The 21,265-nt window shown below is 39.3% G+C and overlaps 2 protein-coding genes across 2 annotated transcripts; both read left to right on the forward strand.

Moving 5' to 3' along the window:
* The first annotated feature begins 529 nt into the window (after positions 1-529).
* tmem240a (transmembrane protein 240a) lies at positions 530-14,707 on the forward strand. The gene is made up of 4 exons (XM_058085781.1): positions 530-1,245; positions 1,582-1,688; positions 6,193-6,401; positions 13,150-14,707. Exons 1-4 carry the CDS (start codon positions 1,189-1,191, stop codon positions 13,302-13,304), a joined length of 528 nt encoding a protein of 175 aa, XP_057941764.1. The 5' UTR covers positions 530-1,188; the 3' UTR covers positions 13,305-14,707.
* Positions 14,708-15,858: 1,151 nt separating this feature from the next.
* LOC131137073 (succinate dehydrogenase [ubiquinone] iron-sulfur subunit, mitochondrial-like) lies at positions 15,859-20,862 on the forward strand. The gene is made up of 8 exons (XM_058084598.1): positions 15,859-16,008; positions 16,581-16,714; positions 17,631-17,716; positions 17,869-18,005; positions 18,614-18,730; positions 19,085-19,186; positions 19,926-20,048; positions 20,126-20,862. Exons 1-8 carry the CDS (start codon positions 15,943-15,945, stop codon positions 20,204-20,206), a joined length of 846 nt encoding a protein of 281 aa, XP_057940581.1. The 5' UTR covers positions 15,859-15,942; the 3' UTR covers positions 20,207-20,862.
* Positions 20,863-21,265: the final 403 nt, after the last annotated feature.

The following is a 21,265-nucleotide window of genomic DNA, read 5'->3' on the forward strand; positions in this document are numbered from 1 at the left end:
AATGACAACAAGTTATTATTGTTATTATATTGGGCGGTCATATTTTGATACAATATCCCAAGAGATAGGCATCTCATTGGGTGGGGGCACCCATCCCCTTAGCCCCCATTTCCCTATGTCACGCCACACCACTATGCAGTAAGGTTGGGCTATACTGCAAATATTGATGTCGATCCAGATGACTATTATTGATACTAATACATTTTGTTCAAAATAATTGAGTGAATTTTGCCTTAAATTTGCTGACTATGATTATAATAAAAAATATTAGGCATTTTTAATATTTTTTGAACACTTAATATATAAATATAACACTATCAATAAGACAATTTATCAACAACAACAACAACTGTGATTCAAATTAACATTTCTTTCAACCATACAAAAATATAATAGTAATATTCATAACTAAACGCAATTATACTACACTTGGTATCGGTTTTTATTTTAAATCAATATTTGTATCGATCCCCCCGCCCCCCTACGAAGCAGTGGCGCCCGCGCACGCCGCTGTGGATCCTGGTCTTGGTCTTTAAGCTTAGCTGCTGCTGCTGTTCAGGGGGGTCTAGCCAGGATGGGATAGTCTCGTCATGTGTCTCCGGGTTGAGATGCTCCTTGAAGCGGCCAGGACTCGGGATGCAGGGTGGGTGTAACCACACCTCCCCCCCCCCCCCCCCACCTCCATTTCAATGAAAAGAAAAGGTGCAGGTCTTTGACGCGTCTATCCTGGGGGGAAAGTGGGCGTTTTTTTGGCTGCATGGAGGACAGAATTTGCCGGTACTGAGGTGGAATAATCCCGGATCGAAGGAGATACCATTTTTTTTAAAAGGATACCAATTTAATATTTCTATATTTAGCGGAAAATGACTCGGATCCTTTTGCATTCCTAATTAGGAGAGGACCGGCTCGCGTCTATCTGAGACCGGGAAAGGGGTGGGGGGGTGCTGTTGGACGGCAAAGGGCCCCCATTGCTGCTGCTTGAAGAGAGGAGGAGGAGGACACCGGAGATATAAGGGAGGGGTACACCGGGAGCCAAGGGGCTGTGCGGCGGCTCCATGAGCGGCTCCCCCCGGGAGGAGGGACAGCCCTGCAGAGCCCAAAAGCCGAAGCGTCTGCACCGCCGCGGGTAGCGAGAGAGAGAGAGTCCCCGCCAAGAGGACCAGCGGTTGGGCTAGCTTGGAAGTTTGGATGCATATGATCACAACCACCATGATTTTTATGATTCTGGGTGCCTCAGTTGTAATGGTAAGACGTCACGAATATACACCACTAAATGTAATTAAATTGACATATTTTTTATTTTTGGTGCAAATGTAACCTTGCAGAATCACATTCTAATCATAAATAAATAATCCATTTTCAGGCACCCCCCCTCCTCCTCTTCATCCTCATTCTCTCCTCCTCATCTTCTGGAGGATCTTACCAACACATCTGAATTTTTGTTAGTCATGTGATTTTACGTTTATAATTTTGATTCCACAGCAGTGAGGTTTATTATTATTATTATTATAATTTTTTTTGTAAAGAAATGTGCACCTTTTTGCTGGTCATGTCCCAGCTGACTGACGTGTGTGTTTGCAGGCGATCGCCTGTTTAATGGACATGAACGCACTACTGGATCGCTTTCACAACTACATCCTGCCACATCTACGAGGGGAGGACCGCGTCTGTCACTGCAACTGTGGGAGGTAAATGTTGTATTTGCATGCTGTTATATTTCCATATTCTGTCAATTAATAGGCCTTGGTAGGTTGGTGTTTTTCATGTATGTGTGTGTGTGTGTGTGTGTGGGTGAGATGGAGCTGTGCAAAGCTGGTGCGTTTATTTTCAGATGCACTGGTGGTGGTCGTTTTTTTGTTTTTTTTTTTTGCATGCATCGATTGTGAGCCTTTTTGCTGCATGCAGCCTGCCAAGGTGTGTGTCGGAGGCGCCATAAATAGGTGATGGGAGTGTGAGCATCAAGTGTATACACTTACGTACGGGTCTCGAGATGAGAATAAAGCGCAAAAATAAATCAAGTCTTGCAATAAGAGAGGTGGTGGAAGAGGCTACGGTATCAGTATGAGCAGCGATGAACTCATTTGTGTATTCGTTATGAGTTCATCTGCACTATAATGCATTGCTATTAACAGTAAGGGTGTCATATACTGCAGGGCATACATCGGCCTCTGTTTTTCCTGTCTGGAATTGATGCAAAATGCTACAAGCGGTCGGCAAAACATTAGATACAACCAGCTAATGAGCTCCAATTGCACAAGAATCGAGTCTTTGCAAAGATACTTTGAGCTGTGCATGTAGAAACGTGTTTATTATTGTTCCTGGGTTTGTGATTTATGCGCTGAATCACGGTAAACAGCTGTTTTTATTGTAAAAAAAGGTCAGTAAGGATAATTCATAATGCCGCCTACAGAGAACATACTAACTCCTTATTTCTAAAGTCACAAATACTTAAACTTGCTGTTATAGTTCATCTTCAAACAGCTAAAGTAATACATAAGGCTAAAAATAACCACATATAGACAAACAACCATTCACACTCACATTCATACCTATGGACAATTTGGAGTTGCCAATTAACCTAGCATGTTTTTGGAATGTGGGAGGAAACCGGAGTACCCGGAGAAAACCCACGCATGCACGGGGAGAACATGAAAACTCCACACAGAGATGGCCGAGAGTGGAATTGAACTTGGGTCTCCTAGCTGTGAGGCCTGCATGCTAACCACTTGTCCTCTATGCAGCCTGCTGCAATATTCAATTATTTTTATTTTCAGTTTTTATAATTTTTTAAGCAGATTTTTAAATACTTTTCTTCATATTTTGTATTTGTATTTATTATTATATTACATTTTCTCCTACTGATTCAGGTCCTGAACTATAAATGTAGTTAGAATGTTGTATTCTCGTGTTAAACCATGCCAAAGTTTCAGATAATGAGGTTTGCGCATTTGGAAGTGAGCCCTGAAAGAAATTAGGGATGGATCAAAACGCTCTGTTTCAAAAGGCGTGGTTAAAGTGCCTCTTTGTGATGTCACAGAGGGACGGACTTCCTTATATGGTCATAGTTCATAGTTATGAACCATATAAGGTCATAGTCTATGGTCTAGGTCTATGGTCATAGTTCATAGTTATGAACCAGATAAGGGCGTGTGACCGCCCAGAGGCAGGTTGTGGGTGGAATAAATTAAAACAGACCATTTTGGAAGGAAGCACCAATAACAGGAAATACACCTGGAATAGGTGCAGATTCTGGAAAATCTAAAACATTTTCTGTGCATGTTATTGTGTGTAGCTGCTCTATAGAAAACCACAACTCACAACACCATGCAGCCTAGTTTAGTATTTATTCCAACATTTTGTCCGACATAAACTCCACGCACAATAATTGACACCTACTACCGACAGTGTCAATCATCACTGAGCTTTACGTTACATTGATTTGATTGATAAACCCTACGTATATCTTTAAGTTGAGTTGTTGTCATGTTGGACTGGAGCAGACCTGAGCCGGTCCACCTGAGGACTGTGGAGGGAGGTGTCACCTTGTCAGGCTGGAGGACACAGTCAGTGTCATTGCACTTGGCAGCGTCCGTTGCTCCACTGTGCTGATTTGATGTGACGACTTGATACCTATATCTATTTGTCGCCATTTTGAAATACATTTATCAATGTTTGTATTGGTTTTACAATGAATTGTGTATAATGTGTTGGTATAACTTACTAGTATAACCAGTATCGTATGGTATCCAGTCCTGAATTGATGCAAAATGCTACAAGCGGTCAGCAAAACATTAGATACACCAGCTAATGAGCTCCAATGCACAAGAATCGAGTCTTTGCAAAGATACTTTGAGCTGTGTATGTCGCAACATGTTTATTATTGTTCCTGGGTTTGTGATTTCTGCGCTGAATCACCTATACTCATAATCATCATACTTAAACTTGCTGATATAGTTCATCTTCAAACAGCTAAAATAATACATAAGCCTAAAAATAACCACATATAGACAAACAACCATTCACACTCACATTCATACCTATGGACAATTTGGAGTCGCCAATTAACCTAGCATGTTTTTGGAATGTGGGAGGAAACCGGAGTACACGGAAAAAACCCACGCATGCACGGGGAGAACATGCAAACTCCACACAGAGATGGCCGAGGGTGGAATTGAACTTGGGTCTCGTAGCTGTGAGACCATGTGCACCAACCACTCCTCCACCGTGCAGAACTATCTTCTTTATTTTAAACTAAATAAATAAATAAAAAATATATATATATATTTTGTATGTATATATATATTTCTTTTATTATAACTGAAATAATAATTATAGTTATAATTAGAAATAAAGCTATAAAAAATAACTCCACATGGAGATGGCCGAGGGTGGAATTGAACCCTCGTCTCCTAGCTGTGAGGTCTGCGCGCTAACCACTCGACTGCTGTGCAGCCCATTCCAAAAACATGCTAGGTTAATTGGCGACTCCAAATTGTCCATAGGTATGAATGTGAGTGTGAATGGTTGTTTGTCTATATGTGCCCTGTGATTGGCTGGCCACCAGTCCAGGGTGTACCCCGCCTCTCACCCGAAGACAGCTGGGATAGGCTCCAGCACCCTGGCGACCCTCGTGAAGATAAGCGGTAAAAAAATGAATGAATAAATGAATGATACAGCAATTACGTGATATCGATGTATTGTGGGGAAACAAGCCAACAAGTTATTATTGTTATTATATTGGGCGGTCATATTTTGATACAATATGTGGGAGGAAAACGGAGTACCCGGAGAAAACCTGTCCTGCCTTTTTCTATCCAATTGGATTCTGTCCCGGTCTTGCATCACATTGTATCATATCCTGTTTTACCATTACTTTTTTTTTACCTTTTCACTTCACAATTTTGCAGTGAATAATCTATCCAAGTGTACAATTTGGTAGCGATCCAAATGAGGATTAGCTAGATGATGTTGGAGTTGTGTGCTCTCCAGCTACTTGCACATTTATCTTCAGATTGCAGTGGAGTAACCGTGAGCCAAGATGCATGGTAATTGTATTCAATGTGCATTTAAGGCAATGACATGAGTGCTATTCTAAGATGGAGACATGTTGTTTGTGTTAATGGACATCTTAATGTGCGTTTTCACTTTTTTCTTTATTGTTATATTACATTTTCTCCTACTGAATCGGGTCCTGAGCTATAAATGTAGTTAGAATGTTGTATTCTCGTGTTTAACAATGCCAAAATTTCAGATAATGAGCCCTGAAAGAAATTTGGGATGGATCAAAACGCTCTGTTTCAAAAGGCGTGGTTAAAGTGCCTCTTTGTGATGTCACAGAGGGGCGGACATCCTTATATGGTCATAGTTTATAGTTATGAACCATATAAGGTCATAGTCTATGGTCTAGGACAGTGATTTTCAACCACTGTGCCGCGGCACACTAGTGTACCTTGAGAAACCGTCAGGTGTGAAGTGAGGAATTATCCAATGTCACTTTTTATAATTAACATTTATTAATCATCATTTGCAAATATTATATCAATAGCCATTATGTCAATAGCATACATGGACCCAAATATTCCAATTGCATTTGGTTTATTTGCTCAAACGGAAAGAATTGAACAGGGATGGAATATTCCTTTAACCCAGGGGTCTCAAACTTGCGGCCCGCGGGCCAAATGCGGTCCGCAAGACATTTTGTAACATTTTTGGTTAGTGGTGTGCCACAAGATTTTTCCAATGTAAAAAAACGTGTTGTGGCTCAAAAAAGGTTGAAAAACACTGGTCTAGGACACTCAACAAAGTAACATAGAGTATAATAATATGGTCAATGTCGCAAAGGGAGATAGTGTAGTACAACATGTACTCATCTCGTGTAGATTCATTGAGGCTCAACCCCCCTGCTGTGTGTTCTGACCGTGCAGTGACTGGAAGAAGAAGACTGCGCTGCTCCTCAGTGGAGTTTGAGGGAAGTCGCTGAGCCGTAGTCGTAGTGTTGCACCGTGGGGTCAGTTACTGAGGCAAATGTTACACAGCCATGCTCCACTTATAGGTTATCACATGGTTTGTCTGGTATCAGGCCCAGTATCATGCCCCCAAATGTCAGTATCAGCCCGAGACCAAAGGTGAATGCTATAAGTACGTAGCATTCACGAAATCTAACAGGAGACTATCCTACTTTTTTTCCTGCAGACATCATGTCCATTACGTAATCCCATACGACGGAGACCATTCCCTGGTGGACTCATCTGAGAACTACTTTGTGAGTGACAGTGTGACCAAGCAGGAGATGGACTTGATGCTGGGCCTGCTGCTGGGCTTCTGCATCAGCTGGCTCTTGCTGTGGCTGGACGGCATCCTGCACTGCGCCGTCCGGGCCTGGAGGTCGAGCCGCTACTACGGTAAGACGCGGTGTTTGGGTTATTTTCCCATCGGGAATCAAGGAAATTGAAATCATTCTATCCGGGGGTCAAACTGTCATAAAAGTATTATTGACCGTGGATGCGATGTTTGTGCGGTACGGTGGTATAGCGGTTAGCATGTTGGCCACGCAGTCAGGAGATCTGGGTTTGAATGTTCGCTGGACATCTCTGACACATGAAGGATTTTGACTTGTGTTTTTGCAATAGGTCCTTAAAAACTGTCATATTGAAGCTCTTTGACCAATATTTTTTACAATACGGGGATCTTTGACTAGTGCTTTTGCACTAGGTCCGTAAAGCCAGTAGAGTGCTCATTTCTCATAGAGAATCTTTGACCAGTATTGTTATCATTGCACTTGAAAGCTTTTCCCCCGGTTCAGCCCCGCCAACGGACCGGTACTGCGCTTCTAGAGAGGATCTTTGACCAATATTTTTTACAATACAAGATTAAAAACATTTAGAGCAGTGGTCCCCAACCTTTTTGGGGGTGAAGGGAGTCGTACATTATAGTGACTATAACTGGTGATTGGGGACCCCCGATGTAGAGGATCTTTGACTAGAATTTATGTAGCAGAGCGCTACTGTTACATAGACGATCTTTGACTTGTGATTTGTATTAGGTGAGATGAAAACAGATGACGGTTGGCTTGTGTTTCGACGAATCTTTGACTAGCATTTCTGCAGTAGGTGCTTTAAAATTGCAGGGCGCTCCTATCGGACAGGGGATCTTTGACTAGTGCTTTTGCACTAGGTCTGTAAAGCTTGTAAAGTGCTCATTTCTCATAGAGAGAATCTTTGACCAGTATTTTTATCATTGCACTTGAAAGCTTTCCCCCGGTTCAGCCCCGCCCAAGGACCGGTACTGGGCTGCTGGAGAGGATCTTTGACTAGTATTTTTGCAATCACTCCTTAAAACAAGCAGATCGTTCCTGTCATATAGAAAAGGCTGTTATATTGTCTTATTGAGGATCTTTAACTTGTGTTTTCAAAGAGACACCTTCTGTCATATTAAGGATCTTTGACTGTGTTACGGTATGCATTTGGTGTCATGAATATTTGAAGACATGACTTGCATTGGGGCTGCACGGCGGTAGAGTGGTTAGCATGCAGGCCTCACAGCTAGGAAACCAGAGTTTAATTCCACCCTCGGCCATCTCTGTGTGGAGTTTGCGTGTTCTCCCCGTGCATGCGTGGCTTTTTTCCGGGGAATCCGGTTTCCTCCCACATTCCAAAAACATGCTAGGTTAATTGGCGACTCCAAATGTGAGTGTGAATGGTTGTTTGGAATGGAATGACCTTTATTGTCATTATACAAGATGTACAACGTGATTGGAGAGCTTCTCCTTTCAGTGCAATAGTTAAGTTAAAAAGGTATACAAAAAGTAAACGTAAAAATATACCGGAATATATATTAATTTTAGTGCAAAAAATGAATGGGTTTTAGTACAAATAATGAATGGTGTATGCAGATGAGTAAGTCACATATGAGTGTATTGTATTGTTAAATAAATAAATATGTTTTCGAGGTAGTGATGGAATATTGCACATTTGCATTATGCTAATGACCGGGCTGGTTATATGTCTGAGTTCAGGGTGGTAATGGCTCTTGGGAAGAAGCTGTTTCTCAGTCTGTTTGTTTATCTATATGTGCCCTGTGATTGGCTGGTGACCAGTCCAGGGTGTACGCCCGAAAACAGCTGGGATAGGCTCCAGCACCCCCGCGACCCTCGTGTGGATAAGCAGTAGAAAATGAATGAATGAATGACTTGCATTGACTTTATAAACAAAATAAAAATAATAGTAATGGTACATGCTGCTACCTTTTGTGCAGACTTGGTGAGGTCGAGTCCCATCACCCAGCCACTAGAGATGTCCAGGTCCGGTTCCAAGCCCAAATAAATGGGAGAATCATGTCAGGAAGACCAGTTAGTGTAAAAACTAAGCCAGGTCAAATCATTCATCTCTGGTCTGAAAAGCAAAGCAAATGTCAGAACAAGTTGACGAGTGTTGATTCAAAACACACACACCCATGACGCTAGCATTGTATGTCTTATCATTCCGATGATTATCTGCTGTCAAAACAATTAATCTTTCATCCGAACAACCTTGTCAGCTCCGATATCACTCCTCTGACACTTTGAGAGCAGCGTCCCACTTTGGAATAGTCCTAATACGGATATGCCCACTCGACACAGCATTAGGTACACCATCTTCAGTCACCATCATCATTCTTCTCTCATATCTCACACACATATCGTATATTTAATATCAAACTAAGTGTGATAACTGGCCTCTTTGTGACATCGACTTGTGCAGCGATTACACAACAGGCACTGAACTGGATAAAAAAAAACATCCAGAATGTTCCTTATATGTGCTGTTTCAGCGCCATCTGCTCGCATCCAAATTTGGAGACTAGTAGTCAGTCTTTCGGCACAAATTGGCACGGAATTCTTGTGGCTTCAGATGTTTTGATTTGGAGTTGTTGATGTGTGACTTTTGGAGGAAAACTTCTCAGGCCTGATGAGATTCATTCATTCGTTCATTTTCTACCAATTATCCTCATGAGGTTGCCGAGGGGTGCTGGAGCCTATCCCAGCTGTCTTCGGGCAAAAGGCGGGGTACACCCTAGACTGGTCTCCAGCCAATCACAGGGCACATATAGACAAACAACCATTCACACTCAAATTCATACCTATGGACAATTTGGAGTCGCCAATTAACCTAGCATGTTTTTGGAATGTGGGAGGAAACCGGAGAAAACCCACACATGCACGGGGAGAACATGCTCACACAGAGATGGCCGAACTGATAAAGAACTGTCTTCTTTACTTTAAACTAAATAAATAAATAAAAATACACATATATATATGTATATATATATTGTATGTCTACATATATTTCTTTTATTATAACTGATAGAAATAAAACTATAAAAAATATGTTACATTAAAACAGTCTCAACAATTAAGATAAATAATTAAATATTCATGTATATATATATATATATTCATGTATATATATATATATGTATATATATATATATATATATAATATATATATAATATAATATATGAATTACAACTGATAGAAATAAACTATAAAAAATATGTTACTTAAAACTCAACAATCACAACAATCACAACAATCAAGGTCTCAACAATTAAGATAAATAATTAAATATTCATATATATATATATATATGAATTACAACTGATAGAAATAAACTATTAAAAAATACTAAACTAAAACGAATAAAAAATACATTAAAACAATCAAGGTCTCAATAATTAAGATAAATATTCATATATATATAATTTATTCATATATTCATTTATATATATATATATATATATATATATATATATATATATATATATATATATATATATATATAATTTATTCATATATTCATTTATATATATATATATATATATATATATATATATATATATATGAATTACAACTGATAGAAATAAACTATAAAAAATATGTTACATCAAAACAGTACACCATAGAAGAGTACACTAAAAGATCTGCTGTGGCGACTCCGAAATCAGGAAAAAGCGGAAAGGAAACTAAACGATTTATTTTTTTTATACTGGGAGGGAATGCCCCTCTTTTGTGTGTGTGTGTGTGTATGTGTGTGTGTGAGAGAGAGAGAGAGAGAGAGAGAGAGAGAAATAGATGCCTGCTCACACTCATTTAGCCTCACTGAGATGAGGAGTGAAGGTGAGGCTGACAGTGGGAGGAAGGATTTCACTCCACGTGTGTGTGTGTGTGTGTGTGTGTATGGGGGGGGGGGGGTGAGGGTGATGGTGCTGTCACATCCCCCACCGCCTTTTACACACACACACACACACTACAGTATCTGCTAAAAATAGAATGAGAGCGGTAGTGAGTGGGAAGCTGCAATGGGAAACACACATGCACATACATTGTGATGCTGGGATGTATATAGCATTTTGTATATGACAACAAATAGCATGGTAATATCTTGGCTAATGCATTGTCATCTCTAGTCTTTGTTTGCTCCTCTTTTCCTTTGGATACCCTTCAGAGCAGTCCTTGTGGACAGCATGGCCCATTCACGGCTATAAATAACTTCCCCCTTCTCGTCACACACACACACACACACACACTGTCCCTCAACTTCACCGCCATGGCCGCCATCCCTCCTCCTTCTTATCCTTTAGCTATCTAGGCTCCTCTCCTCTGCCCTCACCTCCTTCACTTTATAACCTGACAAGGCCTCCCCTGTTGTGTGTACTGACATTAAATTATCTTACATATGACCTTTTTTACAGCTGCAATATTCATTCATTCATTTTCTAACGCTTGTCCTCACGAGGGCCGCGGGGTTGCTATCTTCGGGCGAGAGTCGGGGTCCAACCTGGACTGGTGGCCACCCAGCCAATCACAGGGCACATATAGACAAACAACCATTCACACTCACATTCATACCTATGGACAATTTGGAGTCGCCAATTAACCTAGCATGTTTTTGGAATGTGGGAGGAAACCGGAGTACCCAGATCCAGAGAAGTGTCCAGGAAAGAGAGAGCATGAAATCTGGTGGAAATCGGGTGGAATTGAACTCAGGTCTGCTAGCAGTGAGGCCTGCGTGCTAACCACTCCGCTGCAATGTTCAATTATTATTATTTTCACCTGGTCTGGGTCCTGTTTGGAATGGATCAAAACGCTCTGTTCCAAAAGGCGTGGTAAAACTGCCCTTTTGTGATGTCACAGAGGGGCAGATTTCCTTACATGGTTCATAGTTATGAAAACACTTTGGGCGTGTGACCAATCATAGCATAGTGGGCATGCCCGGAGGTGGGCTGTGGGTGGAATGAATTAAAACAGACCATTTTGGCAGGAAGCATCAATGACAGAAAATACAGCTGGAATAGGTGCAGATTCTGGAAGATCTAAAATGTTTTCTGTGTGGGTTATTGTGTGTAGCTGCTCTATAGGAGACCACAACTCAATACAAAGGGTCGAAAAATTAGCATAATAGTTCTAAATAATAATAAATAATAATAATAATAAGAAATAATAAAAAATATATTTTTTAATAAAAATAAAAAGACACTTAATAAAATTGTTAATATTAATATTAATTAATGTATAATATTATATATTATAATATATTAATATTTTTATTATTTAATGAATTTATTAATATTTTAGTATAATACATTAATATTAATTAATATTAATTAAAATAAAAAGACACTTAATTTTTTATGATTTTTTCGATACTGGTCCTGTATTTACTTGGTATCAGATCGACACAAAATCTAGCAGTATCGCACACACACTACAGTGAATGATACTCGCTACCTTTTATGACTTATGTGTCAGTGTACAAGGCAGAATTGGAACCACACATTAGGTGCTTTACACACACTATAAACCTTGTAATGTCCAAAAGCTATAGACATTGTACATTTGATCAAAGTTACTTAAGATTATTCAGATGAAATTATATGATAGTAGAATCTGTTTTGGAAATTTACTTAAGAATAAAAACATAAAAGGCTGTAATAGGCATGAAAAACGTGGTTTAATTGCACCCTTTTATGCCAGTAATGTGCCATTTTGAAAGTATATCCGGCGTATCCAGGCGTGTATTGTACTGCGGTTCCCTTTATGATCAGTAATAACACGAGTCAGAGTTCATATCCTTCATCAAAAGACACAAAAAATTCTCCCGACCGCTTGGCTGAAATCTAAATCCAATCTTCATCTCCATGACGTGATATCAGAAGAAATAAATCCAGCACAGTGCACCCCCCCGCCACCGCAAGATAGCTACCTTGTACTTGCCTGAATTAAATGTTATTAGAGCGATGATGAAAATGGTGACTAAACGACCTCAGCCATGCCGGTCCAAAAGTATGTGTGAGCTCAATAAGTCACTTTTATGCTGTGTAAATGACTGGACCTTCAAAACATAAGATTCTGGATCTGGATTCTGGATTCACACTCACATTCATACCTATGGACAATTTGGAGTCGCCAATTAACCTAGCATGTTTTTGGAATGTGGGAGGAAACCGGAGTACCCGGAGATAACCCACGCATGCACGGGGAGAACATGCAAACTCCACACAGAGATGGCCGTGGGTGGAATCGAACCCTGGTCCTCCTAGCTGTGAGGTCTGCGCGCTAACCACTCCGCTGCAATGTTCAATTATTATTATTTTCACATGGTCCGGGTCCTGTTTGGGATGGATCAAAACGCTCTGTTCTAAAAGGCGTGGTAAAACTGCCTCTTTGTGATGTCACAGAGGGGCGGACTTCCTTATATGGGTCATAGTTATGAAAACACTTTGGGCGTGTGACCAATCATAGCATAGTGGGCATGCCCGGAGGCGAGCTGTGGGTGGAATAAATTAAAACAGACCATTTTGGCAGGAAGCATCAGCTGATTTTGGGCTAGAGGCGGGGTACACCCTGGACTGGTGGCCAGCCAATCACAGGGCACATACAGTCAAACAACCATTCACACTCACATTCATACCTATGGACAATTTGGAGTGGACAATTAACCTCGGAGGAGGAAACCGGAGTCCCCGAATGCACAGAGATGGCCAAGGGTGGAATTGAACTCTGGTCTCTTAGCTGCGGGGCATGTACGCTAACCACTCAACCACCGTGCAGCCACATTTCCAATATATCGAGCCAAGTCTAACCATATTTTTTGTCTGTTTCTCGTTTCCAGATACGCCATCCTGGTCATGGCTGCCTCAGTTCTGTAACTTTCGGGAGCTGCGTCGCCGGGCCCAGCTCCGACAGCTGGACGACTCCAGCGGCAACATGGTGCACATCAAGCAGAAGCTCTACCACAACGGCCACCCGAGCCCTCGTCACCTCTGACTCAACAACAAGAAAAAACCTGAGCCTGTCCTTTGAGAATTCTCCATGTTACTTCCTCAAAGGAACCCCACCCTTTATGGGCCCAAATTAATGCAAGGAGGTGATCACCTGAAGGAGCATCGGAAACAAAAACATTTTTAAGAGTGTTTTTTCTGTATAGAGACATTTTCTGTGTTGATTGTTTAACTCGGCATGCTCTTTTAGAACAGGGTAAAATATGTGGGCAGTGTTTGTTTTTTCTTTTTTGGGTGGGGTTGAACGGAGGGTGGTTTTTTTTTGTGATGTTAGATTGCTGCTTGTGTACATAGTTCTAAATAAGGGGCCTGGGGGTTTGGGGGGGTTTCATTACTTTCTCACTAATGATTGGCTTGACGGGTCCAGGATTACGGCGAACGAAGCAGTAAAAGATGGACGCAAAAACATGTGACACAAACACACAGAGATTGAATTAGCTTTGTTACATAGTGAAATAACTGAATGTAATTTAATTTATTGTAAATATATGAGATGGGGGGGGGGTGAGGAGGAGGAGGAGGCAAAAAAAAAACATTGTGCTTTGGGTTCTCTTTGCTTTGCAAAATAGTGTACTATATATACAATAGTGTATAAAACACATGGTACATTCCAGTTTGTTTTCTTAACATTTTGCTTGTTGCTAGGCAGAATTCACAGGGCTCAAGTATCAGCTTGGTCAATGAAAAATATAAGGCACACACAGCCATAAAAAAAAAAAAAATTATGAAACTAATCAATGTACCATATTTCACCAAAAATGGTGCACTCCTCTCTAAAAATAATTACCACACCTCAAATAAATAATTCCACCTGATGGCTGTAATTTTCTGATTACCATGAGTACCTGATAGCACTCATTTTTTTATTTTTATAATGCAAAAAATTTAATTTATAATGCAAAAAAAAAATTAGTTTATAATGCAAAATGTCAATGCTAACCCGAAATCGACCTTGACAGAATATGAAATAATTTATATTTGTTATGATATATCTGAATAATTTATACACTGTTTCATTTAGAATAAAAAATACATGTATTTAAAATATTAAAAGTGACGCTGACTAGTTCGGTATCATTATTTATTTGGAAAAAACATATTTTATATTCTATTTAGAGTTGCATTTTAGCAAATTACAGTAACATATGCCCGGTGCTCTCTGTAGTCGAGTAAATACCCCCAACCACTCGACACTACATGAGAATTGTCGGTAATTTTGCAAGCAAAATCGCTGCTCCGTATTAGAAAATACATATTTGAAATCAAGTTTTGTTAATATCAGAAGTGAAGCAAAGAGAACCCATGTTTGCCTCCACCTCCTCCACTGTCCAGACATTGCTGTTGTGAGGATGAGATGTCTGTTTTATTAAAAGTGCCACTGAAGCACAACAGTGACCTCTGGTGTTTAATTGTGTCATGACGACTAACAATGACAACAGCCAATAAGAACAAGTATACTAAAAACAGCAGTGCTTCTGTCGCAAATAGGATCTTCGATCGACATATTTGGAAACAGCAAGGCACTCTTGTTATATAGATGATCTTTGACTGCCATTTTTGAAGTAGGTCCTTCAAAACAGCAGAACACCTGGATATAATGTAAATAAATGATAGATCGTCTTCCGGTAAAGCACACAAATACTGAGGTCCAGCTCTGAAGTCCTTGCTAAATTATTACAGAGTTGCAAAAATACTGTGTTGACACAGTAAGACCTTTCTGCCGAGATTACTGGGATAGGCTCCAGCAATATACATTTTGTCAGTCTACTCTTTCTGTAAAGGGTAAACAGACTTTTAATAAAGTAATTTTTAACAATGGCTGAAAAAAAAAACAGTGTTCACATTAATAGTTTGATTGGTTGATTGCTTGACCATGTTGCCTTTGGTTTTTAACTTACAGATTTATTATTATTATTATTTTTACTTTTAATGTATTATAATTTCAAAAGGCTCCTGTTGACAAATGTGCACGAAAACCAAGGAACAATGCATTTGGTCTGTCCAATGTAACAGTGATGTCAACATTAAATAAACAATAAATAATAAGTTAATATTATATTGTATATTAATTTAATAATAAAATAATAATATTAATATAATATATATTATATTAATATTGTTAATATTAAAAATTAACTAAACCATTGCTATAAACGCTAATATAACAATAAATATAAACTGCAAAATGCAGCTGTATTAGGTTACTTAATGTTCTGTATGCATACGCTATGTAACTGACCCTCATCCACTGTACTGTACTGTGGTTGTGAAAGAAGGCTGCATTCACTTGCAATCAGACATGACAAAACAGACTTGTTAAACACTACTTATATTGACTGGAAACAAATACTAAAAATCCCTAATATAGTAAGTGGAAATAATATATGGATATTTAATGTTGTTTAAGGTAACATCCAGGCATAGCATATGTAAGGTGTGTTTGATTTTTTTTTTTTACATTTGGAAAGATGGCACTGAAGGCAGCAACGTGACACTCCATGTTACGTACGTCATCTGAAAGCAACATATATAAAAGGGCGTGGTTTAAGGTTCAAGCTAGTCCCGCTGACTGTCTCGTACAGCGAACTTATTTGGTAGATTTAGTTAAATTTATTGATTAAACTATGTCCATAATTTGTGTCGCCTTTGCCCGGAATGTCTTGGCGATTAGGAACTCTGGCACGACTGTGGTAAGTCGCCTAAATGACTCTCGGACAACTGCCGAACTTGTGTTTAAATATCTGCTACTATCATACACGGCTATGCTATGTAATTTCACATTTCTCTGTCATTTATTTTAACACGTTGAATAACTTATAGGGATAATATAAGCTATTCGAGAGAGCAAATATACGCCAGACGATGTACTTGAAGCTGGCAATTGTCATTCAAAGTATGAACCAAGTTACATATATATATATATATTATATTGTTAGCTATTCTTAAATTCACCTTCAATTGTCACGAAAGACAGTTGGGTAAGCACAGTGATGTAACGCAGCTGTGACGGGTAGCTACCACTAGGGGGCGCCGTAAGACTTGTTTGAATTGTAGTAAGAGGTACTAAACGGCCATTATTAGGTACAATTGAACAATCTAGCATGAGCCAATTTAAAAGCTGCACCAAAATAGCTTGCTTTTCAATGTAAAACACATTTTGTATGTTTCAAACTATAATAGTCCTAATAATCTTATAATTGTCCTATAATAGTCCTTCACGATTTGAGTCTTATGACATGATTTGTTGTCTATTATATTGCAGATGGTGCGCTATGCTCAGACAGCCGCTGCCCCAGCTCCTGAGCCTAGGATTAAGAAGTTCCAGATTTACCGCTGGGACCCGGACACAGCTGGAGACAAACCAAGGATGCAGACATATGAAATTGACCTCAACACGTAAGGCATGACTACTAGCGTCTATTTAGCCTCAAATAGATGCTGTATTTCAATAAAACAAAGTCAGGAAGTATAGTTTGATTCGGTATCCTTGTGATGTTTTTTTTTACCAAAAACATAGGTAGTGTGTTACTAAGTACCGACACCTGCGGGGAACATATTAGAGAGCAAAGACGCTACATCATCAACACAACCGCCACAAATGCATGAAATAGTGTGTAATATGCAAAGGAGCAGAAAGTCAGCCATGATGGTAAGCGAGCGAGCTACACAACAGTATCCAAGGTATTGACTTGATCTGAGGTGAATTCATGTTATTTACTGAACAAGAATGAGTATGCAGCCACCCAGCCGGTGACTTCCTTATATGGGCATGCCCGAGCACATGCTCTACAAGCTGAGTGGGACCAATCACAGTGGAGAGGGTGGGCAGTGAGTGGAATACATTTTCAAAATCCAAGGAAATACTGTACAGCTTGGAATAGGTGCAGATTCTGGAAGATCTAAATTTCTAAAATTAAGATCTAAAATTAAGTGCGGGTTATTGTGTGAAGCTGCTCTATAGGACTCGACAACTCAATACAATGGGACGAAAATGATAATATATATATATATATATACTTAAAACCCCTTTAAAGCAAAACGTGCAACCGATAAAAGGTTTTTCGCTCTCTGAGCCCGACACTCGGACCTAGTTCAATGAGCCCGCCCCATTTGTACGCTCGCCACTTGCTGAAAGACAGCTTTGTATAAAAAGGCTTCACTACACATCTTTAAAAAGTCAGCTGGGAGCTGTAAGTTTGATCATTTTGTTTTTCTTCAGTGAATAGGCTAACCTAGCATCATGTTGCTGGCTGTATTGTGGCTAATATTGGCATTCAATATAAAAAAACTGTTGTGTTTCTTCTAAATCCAGATGTGGTCCAATGGTTCTGGATGCTCTCATCAAGATCAAGAACGAGCTGGACCCCACACTTACATTCAGACGTTCCTGTCGCGAAGGTGAGAAATCATCGCACAGATAATGTTAATTTTTTAACACAGAATGCAACCAAATGTATGTACGTATATGTCTCCCGAGCCGTAGGTTCCCTACCCTTTCTTTACATGTGAACCCAAGTACTTTAATCTGAATGTTTGGATTTTTTTACCAGGTATCTGCGGCTCCTGTGCCATGAACATCAATGGAGGCAATACTCTCGCGTGCCTCAATAAAATCGACAGCAACACAAGCAAAGTCACCAAAATCTACCCGCTTCCTCACATGTATGTGGTCAAAGATCTGGTGCCTGTAAGTAATGCAAGCTTGTTTTGGTCATAAGCTCAGTGTAAATGTTGATGAATAGTAAATGGTAATGGTTTTATTTCATTTGAACATGCATCAGATTACAATTGAATGCATCACATAATCAGTTCACAGTTCCACATGTCCAAAAGGAGTAGGAAGAAGCAAAGCTTATTAAATTCATACATACATAATACATTTGTTCACTTCCTGCTTTCCTAATATGGTTTAAGGTTTATGGTTTTGAATAATTTTTTTTGTCACGTACCAAAGTAGGAGGTGATATGACCATCCAATGACATAATGGGTACCATAGTAAGTGTCAATATAGTGATATATATAGCACATCATGACTGGTTCAAGACTCTTCATCCTTGTATTTAGCAAACATCAACTGCTTGTATTGTTTCTTGAATTGGCTCATCGTTGTGCATTGTTTGACTTCCTTACTCAATCCATTCCATAGTTTGATTCCACATACTGAAATGCTATGGCTTTTTAATGTAGTCCTAGCATATGAGTGTTTCAATTTTAGTTCAAATTTAGTTAAATGTGTTTGTAATGGCACGTTGGTCTACATTCATGCTGGAACAATTGTATACTTTGTCTTACAGGATATGAGCAACTTCTACGCACAGTACAAATCCATCGAACCCTACCTGAAAAAGAAGGATGAGTCTAAAGAGGGGAAGGACCAGTATTACCAGTCTGTGGAAGACAGGCAAAAGCTGGTAGATACCTTAGCTTCTTATGATTCCACCAGGCGGAACGGTTCAGTTCAGCAAACAAATAGTTGCTGGGCATTTATCAGATTTAATTATTAGTAGTTTATTATTTAATTATTGAATTATTAAATAATTATATAATTATTATTAATATATTTAATTATTATTAATTATTTTATTTCTTGTTATTAATTTATTTAATTATTAAACAATTGTTTATTTATTATTAATATATTTAATTATTATTAATTATTTTTATTTCTTATTATTAATTTATTTAATATTACGTAAAAATGTATTTCCATCATATTGAAATTCTGTACATCCCATCCATGTGTCTTTTTATGATGATCCCAACAGGATGGCTTGTACGAGTGTATCCTGTGTGCATGCTGCAGCACCAGCTGCCCCAGTTACTGGTGGAATGGGGACAAATACCTCGGACCTGCTGTTCTCATGCAGGTATGTCGTGTGCAAACACACACACACACACACACACACACAGACACCGCAAGCTATGTACTTTTGAAATATTTACATATGGTTGTTGGTCTTTATTGAAATGTAAAGTGTCTTACACACTTAATTTGTACTTAAAGGAGACCTATTGTGTTTTTTATCCACTTTTCTGACCTATAAATGTAGTTAAAATGTTGTATTCTTGTGTTAAACAATGGCAATGTTTTAGATAATGAGATTTGTGAGCTGTGAAAGAAGATTGAGATGGCGCAAAACGCTCGGTTTTAGAGGGCGTTGCAAAACTGTTCCTTTGTGATGTCACAAAGGAACAGGCAAGGATCGGCAAGGATCGGCAAGATCAGGCAGAAGTTATTGGAGCAAGAGAAAATTATTATATAATATGATTATATATATAATATATCTGTCAACAGCATTTCACACAGGACTGTTTTTATAAACATGAATGTGAAATATCTGCTAAACACACGTCCGGTTTCTGAGCTCCGCGGCACCATTGACAAAGTGTGTCCGACAATGAGTGCTCCGCCTCGGGCAGGCGAGGTTGGCGGCAGCAAAATTAAATTTATCATCAACTGGCAATTTTTTCCGGGTTATGTTTAGTAACAGTAACTTTTAACTCTGTCGTCCACCGATATCCTAAGTGCGGCCCGCAAAGCTTTTTTGTTGTGTGTAATCAAAAGGCATGCACATAATAGTTGTCCATATCTACGCTGTCAAACAGGCATACCGATGGATGATCGACTCCCGTGATGAGTTCACAGAAGAGCGTCTGTCTAAGCTTCAGGACCCATTCTCTCTGTACCGCTGTCACACCATCATGAATTGTACCAAAACCTGCCCCAAGGTACTTTAAAACGCCAACGCGCTCTCTTTTCTACCGAGTTCTGCTTTTCTCACTGCTCTTTTTCGCCGCCTCCGCAGGGACTCAACCCAGGGAGGGCCATTGCAGAGATCAAGAAAATGATGGCGACCTACAAAGACAAGAAAGCGCTGTCATCTTGAACACCACATGAAGATCCATGGATGCATCTATTTATTGTTGGTTGAATCGTGTTCATTTTCACATCTCGATCAGTCCTCAGAGCATATGAACATTTCTGAGGGAGCTGATTTTTAACCAATCTACCATTAAATAACGATCAATTATTCAAAAACCATCACTCATATTAAACGATACCTCAAACAAGCTATGGGAAGTAGCTAAGTGCACAGGTCTTAATCTGCAGACATCATTCATTGATATCTAATCTTAAATTGTCTGGGGTCATGCTACATTATGGATTTTTTAAGTAGCTATCTCCGCTGCAAATCAATGACAGTTTTGCTGAGACTGCGGATCATTTGTGTATGTACTTATGTGTGCCTGTTTAACAGAGACAAAAGCAAGATTTTGGACCATATTTCCACCGTCCAGGTATTTACTCATAGTCCTTGCATGATATGGAGCCTATCCTAGCTGACCTTTGGTGCACAAGGCAGGGTACACCCGAGGCTTGGTGGTCGTCAGTCGGTCACAATCAATCACACAAACAACAGTTAACTTGCAAACACGGGAAGAACAAGCAAACGCCATACCGACAGATATTTGAACGTTTCAGGCATCAATGTCAATGTATTTAAACTGTAAATAATGTCATTACATGTACTTATTAAATATGTGTGATATCATTGCCATATTTGACTTATTTGGGTCACAACATGCCTTGAGAAAACATGATTAAACTGTCTAGTTCTCCCATAACTTATAGTTACGGTGTACTTGCTAGTATGTAAAATACAGTTAGTTCCTATATTTTATGTAATTTGATGCAAAGTAATTAAAAATTATCCCAATGGTAAGTCAAAATAATGAGATAAAAAGTCGAAATTATGAGATAGAAAGTCATAATAATGAGATAAAAAGTCGAAATAATGAGTTAGCTTTGTAGAAGAGTCACAGCAGCAGCTCTTCTCTCCTCCTGTTCAGATTGAACAGACTGTGAGTAACTTTAAGTGTGGTATTACAAATGATGAAATACTTCATTTGCTGGTGAATTCACACGGAATTGTACTAAGCAAACG

Source organism: Doryrhamphus excisus, chromosome 10 (genome assembly GCF_030265055.1).
Source record: "Doryrhamphus excisus isolate RoL2022-K1 chromosome 10, RoL_Dexc_1.0, whole genome shotgun sequence".
NCBI classification, from domain to species: domain Eukaryota; kingdom Metazoa; phylum Chordata; class Actinopteri; order Syngnathiformes; family Syngnathidae; genus Doryrhamphus; species Doryrhamphus excisus.

Excerpts from the sequence above, each read along its gene's own strand:
- LOC131137073 (XM_058084598.1), top strand. The coding sequence starts at position 15,943 with ATGTCCATAATTTGTGTCGCCTTTGCCCGGAATGTCTTGGCGATTAGG. Across the intron at positions 16,009-16,580 it reads GGAACTCTGGCACGACTGTG|ATGGTGCGCTATGCTCAGAC; the intron begins GTAAGTCGCCTA and ends ATTATATTGCAG. Across the intron at positions 16,715-17,630 it reads TATGAAATTGACCTCAACAC|ATGTGGTCCAATGGTTCTGG; the intron begins GTAAGGCATGAC and ends TTCTAAATCCAG.
- tmem240a (XM_058085781.1), top strand. The coding sequence starts at position 1,189 with ATGCATATGATCACAACCACCATGATTTTTATGATTCTGGGTGCCTCA. Across the intron at positions 1,689-6,192 it reads TGTCACTGCAACTGTGGGAG|ACATCATGTCCATTACGTAA; the intron begins GTAAATGTTGTA and ends TTTTTCCTGCAG. Across the intron at positions 6,402-13,149 it reads GAGGTCGAGCCGCTACTACG|ATACGCCATCCTGGTCATGG; the intron begins GTAAGACGCGGT and ends TCTCGTTTCCAG.